General features: G+C 59.5%; 1 protein-coding gene across 21 annotated transcripts in view; it reads right to left on the bottom strand.

Moving 5' to 3' along the window:
• The window catches only part of WNK2 (WNK lysine deficient protein kinase 2), a 128,468-nt gene extending 124,185 nt beyond the window's left edge, over window positions 1-4,283 (bottom strand). For 20 of the 21 annotated variants that reach the window (XR_011379309.1, XR_011379310.1, XR_011379311.1 and 17 more), the window contains exons 1-2: window positions 4,030-4,278; window positions 2,818-3,515 (exon numbers count right to left, since the gene is read on the bottom strand). Coding sequence is in view for 18 of the 21 variants with exons in the window: in XM_070050054.1 (XP_069906155.1) it covers window positions 2,818-3,513 (696 nt within the window). In the remaining 3 variants the exon portion in view is untranslated. Of the gene's footprint in view, window positions 1-2,817 lie in introns of all 21 variants that reach the window. The other variant, XM_051859063.2, reaches the window with a different exon arrangement.
• Between the last annotated feature and the right edge of the window lie 18,239 nt (window positions 4,284-22,522).

The raw sequence follows: 22,522 nt of genomic DNA, 5'->3' as shown, positions 1-22,522 counted from the left end.
GACCCAGAAGCTTCTGGTTCCTGGCTTCAGAAGGGCCCAGCTCCAGCCTCTGCAGCCATTTGGGGAGTGAACCAGCGGATGGAAGACCTCTCTCTCTGCAACTGTGCCTTTCAAATAAATGAATAAATCTTTTTAAAAAGTAAAAAAGTTTTACACCAAAAAAGAGGCAAGAACAGGGCTGTGCTGGGCAGCAGGACAGGGCAGGGCAAGTGGTACATATGGTGACACATTAGCTATCCCCTCACTGTTCCTCCATCGGCACACCACACCAGGTACCCCCTTAATGCCCTACTGTGGCCATGCCACTTGGACAGTGTGTCTGGACCTCACCACCCCCCAGAGGCCTTGTGAGAGGGCAGGCCCAGGGGGCCCACCTCAAGCAGCCCTGCTCGCCACAGTGGGCCAGTGGCCACTCCCAGAGCCAAGAGGGGACCCCAAGCTACGGCACACACCCCCTACCAGGACGGGGCCGTGCGAAGGTTGGCAGAATGAGAGTGGGGGGGGAGTTTTCCCAGGGGCGGTTCTTCCTTCCTTCCTTGCTACTAGTGTGCTCTGGCATCAAGAACAAAAGGTAATTCAAAAGAAAAAAATGACAGGGAAGTAGGACTTTACAAAGGCTTCCCCCAAAAGGCCAGTGCAAGCTTCACCTTTAGACATCCAGAGAGACTTCAGAAGGCGAAAGCTTGCTGCCCTGGGCTGTGAGAGAAACATCGCCCTCATTACACAGCTACCTCACTCACCTGGTCTGCAAGATCAGGCCCTAGAAGGTGCCCTGACGCCTGCAGCCTGGGGGCAGGGGCCACTGTCCTGATGTGCACCGGTACTCGGGGGAGAGGGAGGTGGAGGGATTCCTCCACACCGCCCTGGCTGCAGGCAACACCCCAACAGACCCTCCTGGCGAGGAGCCCTCGACACCCAGGAACACGGGGGACCAAGGTGCCAGCAACCCCTCCCCAGTCACAGGGCTAACACACCTGGCACCCTCCCCGGGGACGCCCCTCAACTGGGTGAGGTCCTGGAGGACTGACACCTTCAACCCGGTCCTGAAGCACCTTCCCTGTGCCCTGGTCTGGGGGCTGTGGCTTGTGGACTCCCTGCTGCCCCACACTCCCCCGACCCCTCCCAGCCATGGCCAACGCCCGGGACACCACATGCAGCCCCACCCCACCCTCCGTGCCAAGCAGCGCCCTCTTCCCTGATCTCACCGTGCCCCCCACAGTCTCCTTGCCAGCGACCTGGGGGCTTGCTCCATGTCCCCTGCGGTGGGGCTCACAGCACAGAGCACACACACACACAGAGGGGTCTCAGACCCCTCTGTTGGAGGCAACTCACTCCCAAGGATGTGTGTCGGCTCGGGGGCGCACGTGAGCAGTGAGGAGCCAGGGACCCCTGGGCGGCAGCCAGGCCCCACCCCGCGTGGCTCTGCCCACAGCAGGCAGCCCCAGAGGCAGAACGGCCGGCCTTTCCTTAAAGGGAAGGGGAGCTAACGTGCTCGGGGAGTCACATGGGCCCGCAGTGCCTCGGCCAGATCAGCAGGATCCACTGCCGAGCTCTCACTCAGACCCGGGCTGCTGCAGCACCCCCAGCCTGTCCCCCACCCTCTCAGGCATTCAGCCGCCGCAGCACTAGCAGGCACCGGAGCCACCGTGCTGGTCATCTGGCGACAGCAGACCACCTGCTCCCCCTCCCCAGACTGCCTCTGCCCCTCATGCAGCAGTAAGAACGCCCGGCACACCCCTGGACCCCAGACCACAGCCCCAGCCTGCACACCAAGGCTACCTCGCAGAGGGGCCCGGGATCTGCAGAGCCAGGAGGGAGAGGAACTCCTTAGCCACTCCCGAATGACCCCCGAGGACACCACTGACCCCGTCGCGGATGGGCACGTTTCCATGGCAGGACACGGGGCCATGGGGAGGCCAGGCCTCCGGGGCTCTTTGTCCTGGGAGAAGGGCAGGTCAACACCCACCACATGAGCCCAGCTCCTACACCCTGCAGCGAGCCAGAAACACAGGCGGCCTGCAGCGCGGCTGGCGGCCCTGGCACCTAGCTTGCCCCGGCTCGCCCAGCCCTGGAAGGCTGGCTAATGTTACAGGCTGGTGGGATAGGCTTACACCTCCAAGCGGTCTCCTAGGCCAGCCCCGCATGACAGCTGACCACCCCCCCCAGCCCGCCCCAGCGAGGGAGGACCCATAAACACCCAGTGACAGGAGCTGCCTCCTCTTCCAAAGCTGGCCCTGGCCATGGCTAGAGTTGCCTTTTATATAATCTCCCTGGGCCGGGGCTGGCACAGCCGGCATGAGGGTAAGGTTATGGAAACTGCCCATCCGCCTTTCGCGTGAGTTGGTTTTAAGACCTCACACGACCATTTTGTGAACAGAGCGCTTGGGAAGGCGGCTGACAGGCCTCGCAGGAGTTGGCCAGAGGGGCGCAGGGCCCGGTCAGCCACCCCTGCTGAGGTACCTACAACCTGGCAGGGCACAGCAAAGCACTAATTACAAGGCAGCTCAAGAGCTTCCCAGATCACCTTGGGAGGGCCTAGACATAGGCCCGGAAACCTACATCAGGCTTCTAACAAGATCCAGCTGTGCCGTCCACCTGGGTCAGGCCAGCGGGAAGGCGCAGGGCCGACCGTCACGCCCTCCACGCCGCGCGTGCACACCCAGCAGGTTCACACACCCTACCCTTGCAGACACAGCACGCCCACCACACGCATGCGCACCTGGCTGGTCCTGCCGGCCACCCACACGGTGGGTGACACGCAGGGGCTTCAGGGCTCCCAAAGCCGGCGCACTGATAGCCCCCTTGCAGCTGGCTCACCTGCAGCTCGCACCAGGCCACCTCCACCCAGGTCTCCGTGTCCAGCCCCTTGTAGACCGTCTTGAAGGAGCCGCGGCCCAGCTCGATGTCAAACTTCAGGAAGCGGCCGTCCAGGGAGGTGGCCACGGCCTTGAGGTCGTCCTCGTCGTCCTCCTCCTCCCCGGGTTCCTCCCGGCGGGCGCGCCCGGGCTCCCCCGGGTCCGGCTTGGCCTCGGCCACCCCCGCGTCCTCCTGCCCTGCCTGCCCCACAGCGGCCGCCCCCTGCTCCTCCCGGGGGCCGCCGTCCGGGGCCCGCTCGGCAGCAGGCGCGGCCGCGGCGGGGTCCGGACCAGGCTGCTGCGCGCGCTCTGGCTCGGGCCCGGGGTCCGTGGGGGCGCCGGGGCCGCTGAGGGTTCCGGGCGGCACGGCGGCCGCGGGGGCGGAGGGGCGGCCGCGGGCGCGCTCGGCAATGAGGCGGCGAGTCTTGCAGAGCAGAAGCACCCGGCGCTGCAGGGGCTGCGGGGGCTGCGCGCTCGGCGCCTCGGCCGCTTCCAGGCCCGGCGGCTCCTCCTGGTCCGACTCCACCACGCTGCGCCGCAGGAAGCGCTGCGGCCCGGGCCGCGCCGCCCGCGCCCGCGGCTCCGCCATGCCCGCTGGCCCCCGGAGCCCGGCCTCCGTCAGCGCGCCGGGGGCGCCTCGGCCGCCATCGCCGTCCATCTCTGCGGGCCAAGGACGCACGGGCCCGCGTGAGCGCCCGCCCTGCCGCACCTGCCCGGCGCGGATGAGACAGCGCCGCCGGTCCGCGCCCTGCCCAGCCCTGCCGCGGAGGGACCTCCCGGGCCGCCAGTCCCTGGGGGCCCGAGGCGGAGGCTACAGAAAGGATCCGGGAGGTTCGGGTCGGGAGGGGGCCGTGCCGGGCTCAGCTGCGGCCCCGGAGAGGGCCTTCCCTGGGCTGTCCCAGGGACCCCGGGAAGGACCTGCTGGGGAGTCCCCCCGGGGCTGCAGAAGGAACCTGGGGGCCGCGGGGAGAGGGCCTGCGCCCTGCCCAGCCCCGGCTCGGGAAGGACCCCGCTAGGCTGTCCTGGGGGTGGCAGCGTAGGGGACAGGGAGGCCCGAAGCGGGGGGAGGCACCGGCCAGGCGGCGGCTCCACAAAGGACGCGGGAGGGGCGCAGGGAGGGGGCTGCGGCGGCGCGGCGCGCACACAAAGGCGGCGGGCGGGGGTCGGCACTCACAGGGCGAGCGGGCGCCGTCCATGCCCGCGGCCGGGCGGCCGGGGCGGGCGAGGCCGCGCTCCGGGGCCGGGTGTGCGCTCTGGGGCTGGGGTCTGTGCTCTGGGGCCGAGGTCTCTGGGCGGGTCCGCGCTGGGCGGGTGTCGTCGCGCTGTTCGGTTTCCTGCGCGCAGCTCCTTGGCCGGGCCGCTGCGGGACCGCGCTCCCGCGTGCTCTGCCGGCTCCGCGCGCCTCCGCTCCCGCACTGGCTCCGACCCGGCGCGCTGGGGGCGCGGCCTTAGCTCGCTCCGCCCCTGCCGGCAAGGCGGGGCCTGGCACGCCCACCTGGCTACGGGCGCGCGCAACCACCTGCGGACCGCCCTCCCGCGGTCGCGATCCACCCTACAACTCCCACCCCGCAGCGCCCCCAGCCGCTGGAGCTCTAGGCGCCGCAGGCCGGGTTGTCCAAATGAGCAAGCACGGGCTCAGAGCCCACAGTGTCCGGACAGAACAGCCAGGCCAGGCAAAGTCCAGAGCGGAATACTCCCATCCTTGGGAGCCCAGCCCCGACTAAGCCCGCTAGGGGACTGGACTGCCTTCCCGACCTGTACCCACGCGACCTGTGAGCACTTCACCATCACCAGGGAGGTGGGTACTGGTGATCATTGTGCCCATTGCACAGTGCAATAAACTGAGGCCCCTAAGGCAAAAGTTACCTGCCCTAAAGCCCAGGGCTCCTGCTAAAGGAGCTGCACTGAGATGCTTTGCATGAGGGCATGGAGAAGCTTCCAGAAGCCACTTGAACCAAAGTGTCCTGGGAGCCTCATGTGGTCTCTCCTGCTGCCTTCCCGCCCTTGGCTCCCATGGACCAGTCCCTCCCTGTGTATCTCTGACTTTGCAGCCCTGCGGCAGTAATTCCTGAGCCCTGCTCCAGGCGAGCCCCCCAGCTGACACCTCACCCTGCCCCACCCTCTAGCCCTGCACACACAATCCTGGGACCCACTTCCACATGAAGCAACCAGGGCCCGAGGAAGACACCCAGTGGTCTCACCTCACTCCCCACCCCCGATGTGGTGCAGGGTCAGACACAAATGTCCAGTGAGGAAGCGGTGCCCACGGGCTGCCAGCCCTGAAACCCTGGCCCAAAGTCACTCACGTGACATAAAAGCCAGCAGAAGGCACCAAGAGGAGAGGGTAGAGTGTGCCCTGATCCAGCTGTTACAGAGAGCAGTGGGAGTGCCTGGGCCTGCTGGGCGCTGGCAGCAGGTGCTGGCGCCAGCTGAAACTGAGTCACAAGACGACGTGCACACCTCGTCCCAGCCCTGAGCCCAGTGATGCCACCTCGCAGCCCGAGGCCAGGCGTGCTGGCTGTTTGCACTATGGAAAAGGGCAAACACCTCCAATCAGGACTCTCCCCACCGAGATCTGGTGGCTGAGCGTGTGCAAGGCGCTTGGCACTGTTAGCGTATGTTATCTAATCCCACATCTACCTTGCTAGACAGGCCTGAGCCCAGAGCCCAGAGCCCACACCCCACACGAGGAGGAAACACACAGCAGACAGCAGTGCTACGGGCCTGGGCGGGACCTGCAGGCAGAGAAGGCAGGTAGATAAGGGCCTTTCTGTCTTCCCTGTGGGGGCTGAAGGCCCCACCATCTGAGTGACTCCACAAGCCCCAGTTCTTCCTGAACCTCAGTATCCCACCCTACAGAGCAAGCTTGGTCATCCTGGCTCGTCCACCTTAAAGGGCAGCCAATTCCTCCTGGACTCAGGCCAGGAGGGACGCCCTGAGCCCAGGCCTGTCCATAACAGTGTGTTCAGGCCTCTGCAAAGGGACAGAACCAAGGATGTTCTGAAACCAACACGCTCAGTGTGGCCTCTTCCTGGCAGCGTGGACACCATGCCTGTCACCTCCTGTGGCTGCTGGCCATCACACACTCACAGGTCTGGGTGAGGAACTATGGCCTGGGCCACAGGTGGACGTGCTTTGTGTTCTGCAGGCTCTCGGGTGTGATTTCACACAGCCCTGCTTACATACCACCTGTGACGGAGAGCTCATTTCCTCTGCTCGCCCTTGACCATTAGAGTCCACAGCTGAACAGCTAGTGGACACGTCACAGTTCCCTTTGCGAGGAATCTTGGGCTGGGCTCAGGAATAGGCCCTGGGGTCCCAGCTGGCTCAGACCTAGGAAGCCAGGGTTTTGATGGTACTCGCTGTGTGCCCATAGCCAGGTCACGGGACATCTCTGAGCCTCTATCTCGCTGCTGTAGTCAGAGAGAATAAACAGCACCCATTGTTTTGCTGCTTGTCCTGAGGGTCTGTGAGCCAGGGCTGTGGAGGAACTTTGCAAACTGCAAAGTTTGCATGATTCCGAGCCATGACACAGCATCTGCTTTGGCTGCTTGCAACAGAGGAGCATACCGAGGCCTTTGTCCAGGGACCCTCCACTTTAGAAAAGTAGGTCAAGGCCACCAAGTGGAGAGTGTGACTGCACCACCCCTGGCTTTCATGGCAGATTCCCCAAGACTAGGTGCCCCCAGCTCCAGGGAGCCCCTTAAAGAGAAAGCTCCCCCCAAGTCTAGGCTGCCCCTGTGCCCCAGTCTAACCCAACCAATATGCCCCTGCAGACAGGTGCCTGCCCTGTGCAGAGGGGGCTCCAGCACCACACCACCACTTTGCAGTCTGTGAGATGGGCGCCATGTCATCCTCACCAGTCTCAGCGCACTGTGGTTGCTCAACAAACACCTGCAGAGGGAGGGAAGGCATCCCATGGCCTCTGCTGACCTCAGCGTCCATCCCCCTAGGCTCACCGACTAGAAGAAAAGGAGTCTGGCCTTGCCGTGGGAGCCCCATCCCAGGCAAGTCTGCTTCTGTGGGGCTCAGGTCCAGCACAGACAGGCCACCTCTCTACATGAGAGGACTCCCCACAGGGGGACAAGGCTGGGGAGAGAGGCAGAGTGGCCTGGGGGCTGCAGGGAGGACAAAGGACAGCAGACAAGCAGTGGCTGGGGGGAGGGGGAGCCATCGGTCAGCAGCTTCTAGCCGGAGTCGGGCTCCCCAGCTGGAAGGGAGCTGTCCGTGGGCACAGCCCACGGAGGGTGGATCAGGTGGTACAGAATGAACCAGTGCTTCTAGAATGACTCAGCTGTGATGGATAAGCTACTGAAGAGCCTCGTTTGCTTCCATCAGAGACGTTCTGAATCTGACACGAATCAGAAATGGCTCCGCACCATCCTGGAAGGAGGTGCAGCACTTTGTGGGACCAGCGGGGAAGGGCGACCTTCAGGGGACACTCAGTTCTGCTGAGGCAGATGACACAGTTCAAAGCAAAAGTGTAAGCCCTGGGAAGAAGAGAGAACACGCAGGTAGAGGGAGGCAGAGTCCACGCAGCCTCTCCCACAGCCTCCCCAGCCTCAGCTTCCCCACCCGTAAAATGGGTCCACAGTGCTGCCTCAGTTCCCTGAGGCGTGAGAAGCCCTCTCCACCTGTCTGGGACAGTTTGCCATGTTCATGGGTTGAGCCAGACCTTGGGAGTCTGGAACCTTCCAGCGGGTCCTAACCTGCATGCAGGAGCCCCACACAGGTGCCGGATGCTGGGAAGACCTGGCATATAGTAGGTGTTCCATGCAAGCTGCCTGCTGGGTGAGCACTCACACAGCAACAGTGCCTCAGAGCTGGAAGTCACAGCTTTGAGAAGAGACAGCCAGAGGGGCTGGGTTTGCCACAAACCCACCCACCAGAGCCTGCTCCAGCTGCTCATGCTAAAAACCAGTGACATCCTGGGCGTGCCCTATGCCTCTTGGCCATGACAAGTCCTTGGGCAGAGCCAGCAGGAATCGGGGAAGAGGCCGTGTTAGTAGGGACACAAGGCTGCCTGGAAATACCCAAAGTTTACTGGGGATGAGAGCCAGCCAGGGTGACACTTGCTCTTGGAGTGTAGGATATGCAAGCCGGGACATCTCCAGATTTGCTTCCTTGGAGCCTTCCTGGAGACAACCTGACCACTGCTTGCTCACCCCCTGCCTTAGCTACCACGTGCTCCCCATGGCCAGAGGAAGAGCAGCAGTGGGCCTGCAGAGAGGGCGAGGAGATGGGCCGTCAAGACAAGAGGGTCTCTGGGGCCTGCGCTGTGGTACAGTGGGTTAAGACACCACCTGCAAGGCCTGCATCCCATATGGACGCCTTTTCGAGTCCTGGCTGCTCCACTTCAGATCCAGCTCCCTGCTAATATGCCTGGGAAAGCAGTGGAGGACGGTCCAAGTCCTTGGGCCCCTGCATCCACGTGGAGACCTCGAAGAAGCTCCTGGCTCCTGACTGGATTGGCTCAGCTCTGGCTGTTGTGGCCATTTGGGGAGTGAACCAGCAGATGGAAGACCTCTCTCTCTCTACCTCTCTCTGTAACTATGTCTTTCAGACAAATAAAATTAAAAAAAAAAAAGTTAATTCTTTTAAACCAGCTTATTGATATGATTCGTGTACCATGAAGGTTACAAGGTTAGAAACCATCACCACCATCTAATTCGTATCAGCCCGAAAGAAACCCCAACCCTGGCAACCACTAGCCCACAGTCTGTGTCTGTGGGCTTCTCTGTCCTGGACATGGCCTACAAATGGAATCACAGGGAGGGATCCCTCTGTGTCTCCGCTCACTGAGCCTGGTCCATCCGAGCTGCAGTATGTGTCGCTGCTTCCTCCCTTCCTATGACGGACAACGTTCCATTGTCTGGATTATACGTAGTGACTTGTAAGAGCACAAACTCATCATACAAAGTGGAGAAAAGAGCAAAAGCGGAAATAAAACTGTTTCCAGTTGTGCACGATGGCATTACCCAAACCTGAGGCCCACTGCCTCCTGCGGCGGGCACAGGCGAGCAAGTGTGTATTCAATGAGCAAACGATTCAAATGGTTTTCTCCCAAGCAGAGTGATCATTCGATATTTCTCAAATAGGGGCCGGCGCTGTGGCACAGTGGGTTAACGCCCTGGCCTGAAGCGCTGGCATCCCATATGGGCGCCGGTTCGAGACCCAGCTGCTCCACTTCCTGTCCAGCTCTCTGCTATGGCCAGGGATAGCAGTAGATGGCCCAAGTCCTTGGGCCCCTGCATCCACGTGGGAGACTGGGAAGAAGCTCCTGGCTCCTGGCTCCTGGCTCCTGGCTCCTGGCTTTGGATTGGCGCAGCTCCGGCCGTTGCGGCTATCTGGGGAATGAACCATCGGATGGAAGACCTCTCTCTCTCTCTCTGCCTCTCCTCTCTCTGTGTAACTCTTTCAAATAAATAAATAAATCTTTAAAAAAATATTTCCCAAATAAGCACACATTAGGTGTATGATCATATGTCCTGTTCTGTCTTGGCCCAGGGCACAAAGCTTTGGCCCCTTAAATGTCGCGGGATGTGTGGGTGTTCCACAGTGAAGCCAGCTGCCAAGAGTGGAGCACACTACTGCCCTAGCCTCCGCTGACCAGACCACTCCCAAATGTATCAGCCTGCTCCCTGCCTGAGGAACTCGAACCAGACACCTCGTGGAGGTAGGGGTGGTCTCTGGTGCCCCTGAGTGGTGGGACCCCCAGTAAATCTGGCTGGGGAGGGAGTGGCGATGACAATGGTAAGGATAGCCAGTGCTCACTGGGCTCCTGTGTGAGCAGGAGGTGGTGCCATTATCAGATGGGGGCTCTGAGAAGAAAAGGGACCCGCCAGGGGAGAGCCACAGTGCCAGACTCCGTGGCCCATGGGCCATGCCTCCGGAGGTGGGCCCAGGAGGGCTGCCTCTTGCCTGGCCATGGGCCTCTGTGACAAGCCCTGGAGACCCCTGGGGCTCCTGTCTGGGGCTCTGACAGGCAGCAGAGCTGTGTGCAGCTTGATGCCAGGCCTGAGCCTGCCCGTTCTCTGCCCCCCGTGGACAGCCAGCGCTGGCAGGGCCCTGATTTCAGTTTAGGTTTCCTCTGGGCTCCGATGGCTGCTACAGCCCTTGCGCGCTGTGTCCTGCTGCCTTTAAACGGAGTCGGCCTGTGATAGGAGCAGGCATCTAAACATGGTTCATACCGTTCAAGTCAGTAATTCCCTCCTGGAGAATTTACACAAACGAAGTGGCCAGCGGTGCAGAGAGCAACACATAAAGATGTTCACTGGAGGATTATTTATGATAAGCATTAGGAATCTTGTAAACGTTCAACGATCCGAAAATGGTTACGTAAACCACGCTATGCCTACGTAATCAAATATGATGAAGCCATTTAAATGCTATTTGTAGAGTTTTATCATGACGAGAAGTGGCAGCGTGCAGAAGAGAAGCTGGAAGGGAGGAGAAGCTGGAAGGGCAGAGAAGCTGCAGGGAGGAGAAGCTGGAAGGGGGGAGAAGCTGCAGGGAGCACACCCACAACTGCCAGGCCACTGTGACCCCCTCTCTGCTGTGCATTGTCCTGCCCTTTGAACAAGAGGCAGCTCAGTGTGGCCCTGTGTCTTTATTTTTTGGAAATGTTTACTTTTATGTATTTGAAAGGCAGAGCAATCCACTGAGGTTCACTCCTCAGATTCCCACAACATCCAGAGGCTGCATCAGGCTGCAGCCAGGAGCCTGAAACTCCATCCGGACCTCCCCCGTCAGGGGCAGGGACCCAAGCCCTGGAACCGTCCTCGGCTGCCTAGCAGCCTGTGCACGAGAAGGGAGCTGAATGGGAGGCAGAGGCGGGACTTGGACCCAGGTGCTTCAATGCGGTAGAAAGACGTCCCAAAGCGCAGCTTTACCTGCTGTACCACAACCCCGCCCTGCCTGTGTCTTTTTTTTTTTTTTTAAAGATTCATTTATTTACTTGAGAGGCATAGTTACAGACAGAGAGAGGGAGAGACAGAGAGAGAAGTCTTCCATCTGCTGGTTCACTTCCCAATTGACCTCAATGGCTGGAGCTGCACAGATCCAAAGCCAGGAGCCAGGAGCTTCTTCCGGGCCTCCCACTCGCATGCAGAGGCCCAAGGAGTTGGGCCATCTTCTACTGCTTTCCCAGGCCACAGCAGAGAGCAGGACCGGAAGAGGAGCAGCCGGGACTCAAACCGGCGGCCATTTGGGATGCCAGTGCCACTCCCCCCCCCCAACTCCGCTGCTGCCTGAAAGAACCCAGAGGCCCCAGGATGAACAAAGAGGCAGCAGGGAGTGGCATGCGCACCTAACTTCGGGTCTGGAGGCTTGTAGCTCTGACTCAAGGCCTGACACTGCCAGCTGGCCTTGACCTTCAGCCTGATTGTTAATTTCCCTGAACATCATTTCCTTGTTAGTCAACAGAGTAGCAGACAGAGGTGCCCCTCTTCCAGGGCTTGGAGAAGAGCATGGAGCGATTCCCCCCAAATTCTCACCAGCCCAGGAAGGACTCCACTGGCTGCGGAGATGGCATTGTGAGAGGAGGGGGGCCGGGACCGGGGGTGGGGCCCCGTGCGCTGAGCAACCCTCACCTAGCTCTGGGCACACACCTGCCCTGGCTGGGACGCCCCAGCTTCCACGCTCTCAGCTTGCCCACAGGGCCCACCCACAAGCAAGGAAAGGCCACGGCAGAGCCGCCCAGCCTGCCAGGAACGAGTCCTCCTTCCCCCATTTCCACGAGAGCAGAACTAGCAGGATCTGTGGCCAGGGCAGGAGGAGGGGCCAGGCAGCGGCGGCTTGCAGCTCTGTGCTCACAGCTCAGGGCAGAGGCTGACTGCTGGACAGCCCGGCTCAGGTCTGGGCCGGCAGGGGTCTCTCCTGCCGGAGTTTCCAATTTGCACCCAGTGGGGCCCATGCCTGGTGGCAAATCAATGCCGCGGCCCCGTGAGAACCCCAGAGGGGCCGCGTCATTCTCTGTGTGAAGGAGGTGAGGATGGTTTTTTTCCACTTCGCAATGGACTTGGCCCACCTGGCTCCTGCTTTTTCCAGCAGGCTCGGTACAAACTGCTTGTTGCTGGTCCTTGGAAGATCCTGGTCCTTCAGATGTGCTGTGAGGCCTGCCCCAGACACCTGCAGGGCTTCCTGTGTGCCCAGCCCAGTGCTCACCCCGGAAATCACCACAGTGAATTGCAGATCCCGTGGGTGGGGCCTCGGGGAGGCTGCCCAGAAGAGCAACCTGGGTCCAGGATAAGGAGACAGAGGCAGGAGATGCAACAGTGTCATTTGTTAAAGGAGCCAAGTGGGAAGCATGACAATTCTGAGCATGACAATCCGGCGGCTGTTTTGGCACAGAGGTTAAGATGCCACTGGGGGTGCCTGCATTCCATGTTGGGGTGCCTGGTTTGAGTCCCGGCTCCTCTGCTTCTGATCCAGCTGCCTGCGAAGGTGCACCCGGGAGGCAGTAGGTAATCGCTCGGGTACCAGAACAATACCTAGGACCCTGATGGAATTCTAGGCCCCTGGCTTTGTCCTGGCTCAGCCCTAGCTGTTTTGGGCATTTGGGGAGTGAATCGGTATGTAAAAGATCTGTCTTTCAAGTAAAATGAAAAATAAATAAATAGTAGCGTAAAGTGAGGACCAGCATTATGGTACAACAGGCTAAGCTGCCACCTTCGATGCCGGCATCCCATATGAGAGTCAGCTTGAGTCCCAGCTGCTCCACTTCTGATTCAGCTCCACGCTAACGTGCCTGAGGAAGCAGCTGAATATGGCCCAAGTGCTTGGGCCCCTGCACCCATATGGGTGACCCAGAGAAAGCTCCTGGCTCCTGACTTCAGCCTGGCCCATCCCCGGCCATTGCAGCCATTTGGGGAGATCTCTCTCTCTCTCTCTCTCTCTCTCTCTCTCTCTCTCTCTCCAACCCTGCCTTTCAGATAAATAAAAACAAACTGAAAAAAAAAAAAAAAGAAGTGTATACAGTCGATGCTCATGTTCATGGCGATCACGTCCTGCAGGATTGCCAGAGCAGTGCGTCAGTGAAAATGGAGTCATTGTTCTCGGGCGGGCACTGACCAGGGAATTCCCTGCCCTCTCTCTGGAGGTGCTGCTATTTCACTCTCGCGCAACTCACAGCCAACACTCCGTAACTCGGTCTCATCAACCTCCTCTAAGGCGCCAGGGCGCGTCTCAGCCTCCACCGGCTACAGTGCCACACCTAACCAGGGAGATCACCAAGCAAAAACGCGACAACGCTGAGAGATCAGCGCTACCTAGGGCACTAAAGATTAGCAACCCGATGGAGGACTGCAGAAGTGACGTCAGTCCAAGACTAACAGGAAGAGAGTCCAGGCGACTCCTAAACGCGAACAAGGTACCACTCTGTTCCTGAAAAGAAAATTGCCAATTAACAGCACAACAGGAGCCCTCGTGACGCCACGCTCCGCCTCCTGGGTCAGCAGAAATGAGGTCTGGATGTGCCCTGAGAGCCTTGGCCAGGGACAGACTCTCCCTGCCTTGCTGCAGGCCAGCAACCAGCTGCTCCTATTGTTGAAAGCCGCAAAAGCACAGTTTTGTCTTCACCATGCAAGCCACCCCCACCCCCAGGGGTTTGCAGGGAATATGCACCTGCGCATCTCCACCCAGGGGCTCAAGGGCAGAGCACCTCCCCACAGAGGCCCTGCCTTTAGCTCTGCTTCCTACATCGCCTCTCCCCCACTCCTGTCTTGAGTTCTGTGCACAGGGCGGGCGGTACCTCCACATCTCACATCTGGTGGGCTGGTGACTTGGTCTATTTTTGCTATCACAAAATACTAAGAGCAGAAAATCTCCAAAGAAGAGAGGGTTATTGGGCCCACGGTTCTGCGGGCTGGGGAGCCCAAGAGCACAGCACTGGCACCTGCTGGGTTCTGCCGAGGGCCCCCTGCTGCATCAGGATGTGGTGGCCACATGGTGGAGCTGCTCCCTCAGCAACCCCTCCCCCGTCACTCACTCATCCACGCGTAGACCAGCCCATTCCTGAGGGCGGAGCCCTCGTGACCCCACCTCTCAATACCACTGAGTTACGGACCAAGCTTCCGCCACGTGCACTTCCTGGGACACATTGGGACCACAGCATCTGGGGAGTCGGGCTTCTGGCATCCGATTCATGGAGGGGACCGACACCCAGGCCTCAAGCAGCCCCACGCTGGGGTCTCCAATGGCGTCCTAGGCCCAAGCACATGGCAGTGGCCCAGAGGAGCCCGGTGAGCCAGTACCAGGAAGGACCGGTCGCAGGTCTAAGCTTTGTGACAGAGAGAGCGTGACCCCCTCTGGCTGTGCTGAAGACCCTGTGGGTCCACATTCCTAACACAGACAACTTCCCTGGCACCCAACCCCACAGTCTGTCCTGAACACCCATCACAGGATAGGTCACCCTCCAGCATCCCACAGGGACTGAGCGGCAGTTCTGGGCTGGGAAGATCCAGGCACCTGGATGACCCCATAAAGTAGGAACTCGGACTCTGCAAGCTGCATCCCCCTGCTGACAAGACATGCTGGCCCCCAGGGGAGCAAGCCGTGAAGTTAGGCTGCTCCAGGGGGCCCGGGGGCAGGCGGGGCTCCCCACACAGCACCTCCCTCATATTCCCCCCTGCCCCCTCCCAGTCACCAAAACAGGATGAGCTGTGCTGTTTGTTTCAACTGGGGCCGGCATGGTGGCGTAGTTGGTAAAGCCGCCACCTGCAGTGCCGGCAACCCATATGGACGCTGGTTTGAGTCCTGGCTGTTTCACTTCTGATCCAACTCTCTGCCATGGCCTGGGAAAGCGGTAGAAGATGGCCCAAGTCCTTGGGCCCCTGCACCCACGTGGGAGACCCAGAGGAAGCTCCTGGCTCCTGGTTTCAGATTTGAGCTCTTTCTGGCACATGTGGATGGCCGGCCACAGCTGTGCCGGAGCTGCACCAGAGGCTCCGCACTGGACTTCAGCAGTAAAACTTGCCCAAGGCCCAAGAGAGGCTGTGAGGATCTCTTACTTATTATTATTATCATTAATTTTTTAATTATTTTATTTAAAAGGCAGTTACAGAGAAAGAGGGAGAGACAGAGAGAGATCTTCTAATCAGCTGGTTTACTCCCCAAAAAGCCAGCAATGCACCAGGGCTGAGCCAAGCCAAAGCCAGGAGCCTGGAGCTCCATCCAGGTCCCCCAGCTGGGTGGCAGGGGCCCAGGTACTTGGCCCATCTTTCGCTTGTTCTCCCAGGCACGTAAGCAGGAAGCTGAATTGGAAACAGAGCAGCCAGGGCTTGAACCTGCACTCCGATATGGTATGCCAGCATCTCAAACGGTGCCTTACACGCCGCGCCACGATGCTGACCCCTATTGTTAAAACATCACAGCCACATGGTTCAAAGACAGAAAGCCCAGAAAGGTAAAAGAAATTCTGTCTCAGCATCTCCAGATTCTGGAATCTGCACGAAAGCGAGGTGCTCAGTCCCCACCTCTGCTGACAGGAGGACCCTCTGCTGGCGCTCACTTCCCAGCCTGCTGCCTCGCTTCTGAGATCTGCTCCAGCCCACCGGGGACTCCCTGGCTCTTTCTGAAGGACGGCCGGGCCGGGCAGCATTCCGCTAGGGGAAGAGGCTGTGGTTTAGGGGACCAGCTTGTTCCACGGCACAAACAAGGCTACAGCCAGCTTGCGATGGGCTCAGGAGGAGCCCATCTGCGGGGCGAATTCCCAGAAGTGGGATAACTGGGTTGAAAAGTGCATGCATTTGTAATTTTCATAGATTCTGCCAATATGCCCTCACGAGAGGTTATACCAATTCACACTCCCGCCGGCAAGGCAGGGAGCGTCTGTCCCTGCAGCCTCACCCACAGAGCAATCATTAATTGTCTCCAGGATTAGGAGAAGGGTGGCAATTTCCAGGTCCCTTGTTAGGAGCCAGGCTCAGCCTCCCCCCACCACGGCAGGGCCGTTCCTATGTCTCTGTTCCGCCATCGGCCACTCAGGGGCTGGCGTTGTCCCGCTCGGCTGTCAGCTCTGGGCTCCAGGGGGCGTGTTGGGTGTGGAGACCCCTGGACAAGGCGTGGCAGCAGCCAGCTCTCAATGACCACATGTGGGAGGAAAGAGCCACAGCCGCGACAGGAGCCTCTGAGCCCACACAGGAAGCAATGTGGATGGGACATCTTTCCAGAGAGTGACAGCAGGCTCTGTGCCCAGACTGGCACATCCTCCAGCTGGGCCACCTCTGCATCTGTGAAGTGGGGACAAAGTCACCCCCACCCCCAGCAACAGCCTGCAGGAGGGGTCACACAAGGCCACACAAAGGCTCTGTGGTGGTCTCTGCATCGTCGCTCCTCCAAGATAAAGGATGAGACCTGGGGTTCAAGAGCCTCACCCCAGCCCCCAGGCCAGCCCATGACACATCTGGGCCCCTCCGCCTGTCCCTGCCACCCTGTCACTGCAGCCATCTCAGGATGCTGAGTGGCCCAGGGGCTGGCTGGGACCTGGGACCCAAGACCCTTCCTGCTCCCAAACCCCTCGTAACACTGGCTGGTCCACTTAATACCTCCCACAGTTCCCGTGTGACTGGTGGTGAGGTCTCCATGGCCAGGAGAGGTCCCTGTGACCTGTAACCATTTGCATGTGCTCCTGGTCCTGTCTGAAATTGCTCTCAAAGTGCCACCGGGCCAGCGCTGTGGCTCACTAGGCTAATCCTCCGCCTGCGGCGCCGGCACCCCAGGTTCTAGTCCTGGTTGGGGCGGTGGATTCTGTCCCGGTTGCTCCTCTTCCAGTCCAGCTCTCTGCTGTGGCCCGGGAAGGCAGTGGAGGATGGCCCAAGTCCTTGGGCCCTGCACCTGCATGGGAGACCAGGAGGAAGCACCTGGCTCCTGGCTTCGGATCAGCGCAGCGTGCTGGCTACAGTGCACCAGCCGTAGCGGCCACTTGGGGGGTGAACCAATGGAAAAGGAAGACCTTTCTCTCTGTCTCTCTCTCACTGTCTAACTCTGCCTGTCAAAAAAGAAAAAAAAGGGGGAGGGGGTTAACACCCTGGCCTGAGGTGCTGGCATCACATTTGGGCACCGGCTCTAGTCCCGGCTGCTCCACTTCCAATCCAGCTCTCTGCTGTGACCTGGGAGAGCAGTAGAAGATGGCTCAAGTCTTTGGGCCCCTGCACCCATGTGGGAGACCTGGAGGAGGCTCCTGGCTCCTGGCTTCCGATTGGCGTAGTTGGGGAGTGAACCATCAGATGAAGGACCTCTCTCTCTCTGCCTCTCCTTTCTCTGTGTAACTCTGACTTTCAAATAAATGAATGAATCTTTATAAAAGAAAAAAAAAAGTGCCACTGTCTTCTAGCCCACAGCAGGGCCTCAAGGGCAGGAGCTGCATCAAGCGGGAGACATCCCCCCTGGTCCTGCTGAGTGGGGCTCAGCCAGCCCTGCAGGTGGCCCCTGCTCCCGAGGCAGGCCCAGGCAGGAACCTGGACATGCTCCCCCAGCCCTGAGAGCATGGCCGCCCAGCCACACCCACCTGAGGGCAAGATGCCACAGGCTGGGGGCTGCTGGGCCTGGGTTTTCCACCTGTAAGTGGCATCACTACCCACCTCACAAGGCCACAGAGGGGACCGAGTGAACGTCTGCAAGGTTGGGAGCCGGCAGCTTAGGCCAGGAAGTGGAAGACCCACTACCGTGGCTCTGTGCTGCCAGGACCTGGCTGTGTGGGTCTCACCCTGTACCCTGGTCAACAGGGGACACTGGGCCCACACCTTGTAGCCAGGGTCCCTTGTTGGCCCTATGATCCCAGGGAAGCTAAAATGAGTTGGTACTTAGTCCAGGCTGGGTCCCTGCTGGCCACAGCCTCATCACACTGGTCACCAGGCACCCCCCAAGAGACCCACTCCCAGGCAGGGATCAGCAGGGGCCTCAGACCCGCCCCCAGTCCTGGCGTGTGGAGGCCAGAGGTCCTCCCCCGACAGAGACTGGTGACTGTGGACACGCATGGGGGTTCAAGGCATTCATGGGTGTTCCAAGGGACATAGATGTATCTGGAGCCAGCCCAGCTCCCTGGTTCACAGATCCTGCCATCCACAAAGCACCTGCACTCCTTGGGGGCCCTAAAGGAGGAGGGCATTATGGTCCCTTACAGGGAAGATGACCACTGCCCAGGGGCAGCCCCAGGGACTCTGAGCCCACCAGCTCCCATCAGCTGGCTCAGACACGGCCAAGGTCTGCATTCCTGTGACCCGACAAGGCCACCAGCAGCCCTCACAAAGGCCCAATGAATGAACGTCTGTCCCTGATGCCACTACTGGAAGCAACAGCACAAAGCATGGGGGTTTTATTTATGTAGCATCTTAATTTTATCTGTTTCCAACAGGAAATACACTGGTGGGCAGGTGCGGCAGGGTGGGCTCCCATCCCGGCTTCTTCCTGCACATGTACCCTGTATAGCCATCTCCACTAATCCTTTCACAGGCAGGCACCTGTTGGGCGCTGGAGACACAGCCCTGAATGGGCCCAGGTCCCCGCCAGGCTGGATCCCTGGCCATCACAAGACCAGGGACCTACAGTGTGACTGCCCATCATGCCGGCTCCCTGCTGCCTCTCTGACCTGCCAGTCACCCACTTACAGCCTAAGGACCACCCAAATCCCCAGTCCTGTGCCCTCACCTCTCATCCAACAGGACAAGAGTGGGGCGAGAGTGGAGGCCCCGAAGTGGCCCCGGATAGGCCCCACGACCCCTCCCCATCAGCAATGCAGGAAGGAGGGTGTGCGGATGGACACGTCGTCTACTCCAAGGACCAGAAGTGAGACGGGGAAGAGAGGCAAGGAGGGCGGGAAGGATGACAGACAAGAGGAGAAAAGGACATGACAAGGTAAGCAGTAGCCAGCCCCGCGGCCAGGAGTCCTGCAGCCGTACACTTAGCCGGTCACAGGGAAAACCTTGCCTCTGTATTGAACACGTACAGACCTTCCGCTCATTGTTTATTTATTTATTTTTTATTTTTTTATTTTTTGACAGGCAGAGTGGACAGTGAGAGAGAGAGAGACAGAGAGAAAGGTCTTCCTTTTGCCGTTGGTTCACCCTCCAATGGCTGCCACGGCCGGCACGCTGCGGCCGGCGCATTGCACTGATCAGGAGCCAGGTGCTTCTCCTGGTCTTCCATGCGGGTGCAGGGCCCAAGCACCTGGGCCATCCTCCACTGCAATCCCGGGCCACAGCAGAGAGCTGGCCTGGAAGAGGGGCAACCGGGACAGAATCCGGCGCCCCAACCAGGACTAGAACCCGGTGTGCCGGTGCCGCAAAGCGGAGGATTAACCTATTGAGCCACGGCGCCGGCCCATTGTTTATTATATAGTATTTACGTTGTATTATACATCATCTGTATGGGTTATACACCATGAGTATGCCTGCTTATGTGAGGAATGTGAGCATCTGTGGATTTCGGTATCTGCTGGAGTCCTGGGACCCATCCCCCACAGTACCCAGAGGGGACTGAGGACATCAAGGACAAGAAGCAGGCGTCAGCCCTGAGTCCCTGGGCACCTCTCCGAGCTCCCTTTCTGGATCTGCAAGGCGGGACAGGAATTGCAGAGGAAAAATTCACTCGTTTGTCCTGATTCCAAGCACCTGGAGCTCCCAGACACGGAGACTTTTTAAGCAGCTCATCCTGGGGCCAGCGTGTTGGGTTGCCGCCTGCCACACCAGCATCCCATAGGGCTGCTGGTTCGTGTCCTGGCTGCTCCACTTCCTATCCAGCTCCCTGCTAATGCACCCGGGAAAGCAGCAGAGGATGGCCCAAGTCCTTGGGCCCCTGCACCCCAAGGGAGACCTGGAAGAAGCTCCTGGCTCCTGGCTTCAGATCAGCTTAGCCCTGGCCATTGTGGCTACCTGGAGAGTGAACCAGTGGACAGAAGACTTCTCTCTATAACTCTGACTTTCAAATAAATAAATCTTTTAGAAAAAAAAAAGAGAGAGAGGCTCATGCCACAGTGGGACTCTTGGTGCTGTCCTGGGGCCCTGGGGCCCTGGGTCTAATGGGGGCCTCATCTGTTCTGCAGGGCCTCTCCCTGGCCACAAGGCAACACTGTTGAAAGGTTGCACTTCGGGCAGGTTCTGAGCCAGGACTTCAATCCCAACACATCTACTGCTCTACGCTGAGCTGCTGCTGCAGCTTTGGGGCTGGTTTAAAATGGTAAGTGACACAAAAAGCCAGTCTGGTGCTGTCCAGCCTGCCCACTGCCCCCAGCCCTGACAAGCGGCTGCCTCGCCGTGCACACGGCCGCTCTGCCTGCAGGACTGTCTCCGGCAGCCGCCTCAGGACTGGGGATGGCACCATGCCAGCTGTGTCCCCAGACACACTCCTGCCCGCCAGTCACAGCCCAGAGAGAGAGCCCGAGTGCAGTGAACAAGCTACTTGACTTTGATGGAAAGCTGGCCGCGTGTGGAAGTGGAGCCAAGAGGGGTGGAGACTGGCTCCCAGCCAGTGCGTTTTCACACTGACCCACAAAGTCCTGTGCAAAGAGAGACACAGATCACCCACCACGGAACCCACCTTCTGACACCTGTATCTCAGTGGTGTTAGCACCACCAAAGCCCAGAGTGCTTTCATGTCCCCGAGGACCCCATCTCCACGAAGTCACTCCCCCCGCCCCTCCCCGGGCCCTGGGGGTAACCCCTCTCTAGTTTCCGACTCTGGACATTTCCTATAAAGAGACTCACACAACATGGGGCCTTTGGTGTCTGCCTTCTATTTACTTACTTGAAAGACAGAGTAACTGAGAGACATAGAAAGACACTGATGTCCCACCCACTGGCTCACTCCCCAAATGGCCACAATAGCCAAGGCTGAGCCAGGCTGAAGCCAGGACCTGAAAACTCCATCCTACTCTCCCACGTGGGTGGCAGGGGCCCTAGCACTCGGGCTGTCACTCACTGCCTTTCCAAGCGCATTAGCAGGGAGCTGGATCAGAAGTGGAGGAGCCGGGACCCGAGCTGGCACTACAGTGTGAGATGTCGCGTCACCAGCAGCGGCTTAGACTGCCGCACCCCAGCACTGCCCTCCTGGCTTCTTCCATCGACCCCGTTTCCCAGGTTCGTCCAGCTTCAGCGCCTCTCGGTATGAGCGATGCTGCACTGGCCACGCCGCGCCCTGTTCACCCACTGGCTAGTTGCAGGTTATCTGAGCTGTTTCCACTTCTTGGCGATTATGATCCAGCCGCTGTCAACCATCACGTGAACGGTTCTGCACGCACCTCGGCGAGACCACGGAGTCTAGGCGATTCTGAGCTTGAGGCGCCCCCACGCGGTTGCTCACAGCAGCTGCACCCTGCCACCTGCCCCCAGCAGCGGACAAGGGTTGCGGCGTCTCTCCCGCCCCCCCGCCCCCACTCCCCGCTCACGTGACAGCACTTGAGATTCGGCTTTTAAAAATCTCCAGCCGTGCAGCTGAGTGAGCGGGGCACCCCGTGGTTCTGATTTGTTTTTCCCAGTGACCAGGGACGTCGTGCACTTCCCCTGTGCTTGTCGTCTGTTCTTCTGCTTTGAAGACACTATCGAATCTAGTTGTTTGTTTTACTGTGTTTGGCTTTAGGAGTTCTTCGTACACACAGGGACTCAGAAATAAAAGGCAAGTTTGGGGTGGGCGTTTCACCTGCAGGTAAGATGCTGGCCAGGACGTCCGCGGCCCACGGGCGGAGTGCCTGGATGTCAGTCCCCTCTCTGGATTCCAGCTTCTTGCCAGTGCAGACCCTGGGAAGCTGCAGTGACAGCTCAAGTGGCTGGGTCCCTGCCACCCCCAGAGAAGACCCAACCTGATAGCCTGGGCTGTTGTGGGCGTTAGATGGGAGCTCTCTCTGTCAACATGTCTATCTGCCTCTGCCTCTCAAAACAGAAAGAAAAGAAACAAGGAGGGGCGGGCGTTGTGACGCAGCATGGCTGTGTCTCTTCCAACCCAGCTCCCTGCTAACGCGCCTGGGGAAAGCAGTGGAGGATGGCCCAAGTGCTGGGGCCCCTGCACCTGTGCAGAAGACCCGGATGGAGTTCTAGGCTTCTAGCCTTGTCCTGACCCACTTGGGGAGTGAACCAACAGGAAGATCTCTCTCTCTCTCTCTCTCTCTCTCTCTCTCTCTCCCCCCTCCCCCCTCTGTAATTCTGCCTTTCCAATAAATAAATCTTAAAAAAAAAAAAAAAAAAAAAAAGGAGGTACCCGGATATTTCTTTTTGTCTTTACTTACCAAAAAAGGGTAGTTTGTTTTTTGGTTTTTTTTTTTTTTTTTTTTTTTTTTTTTTTGTGCAGAAGCATTTTTGGAATCTCTACATAATTTTTCCTAACACACATTCCCGTGAACTTTCTGGAGACTCCTGGTATGACGACAGACATCTCTCCTCCGATTCTGAAAGTGCTGAACTCCCAGGAGTTCGCTGGCTGCTCGCGCCTCGCAGCTCTGCCCGCGTTCAGCGGCCCTGGCGCCGGCCCCGGTTGCTCCGTTCCCTGCACGCGCCGCCTTGGGCCTCAGAGCCGGGTGCGCGGCGGCCCCTGCTGGCGGCCGCGGGCACTGCCGCCCCTGCCGCCCGTTCCGAAGCCTGGAGGCCGGTGTCTCCGCGGCTGGCCTGCTGCCTGGCTCCCAGCGCCCCGGCATGTGCACCTGCGTCCCATCCCCGACACGGCTGCACGGAGCTCACGTCCTC

The sequence above is a fragment of the Oryctolagus cuniculus genome, chromosome 1 (genome assembly GCF_964237555.1).
Source record: "Oryctolagus cuniculus chromosome 1, mOryCun1.1, whole genome shotgun sequence".
NCBI lineage: Eukaryota > Metazoa > Chordata > Mammalia > Lagomorpha > Leporidae > Oryctolagus > Oryctolagus cuniculus.
Note: the sequence above shows the minus strand (reverse complement) of the source record. Positions and strands in the feature narration are given on the sequence as shown.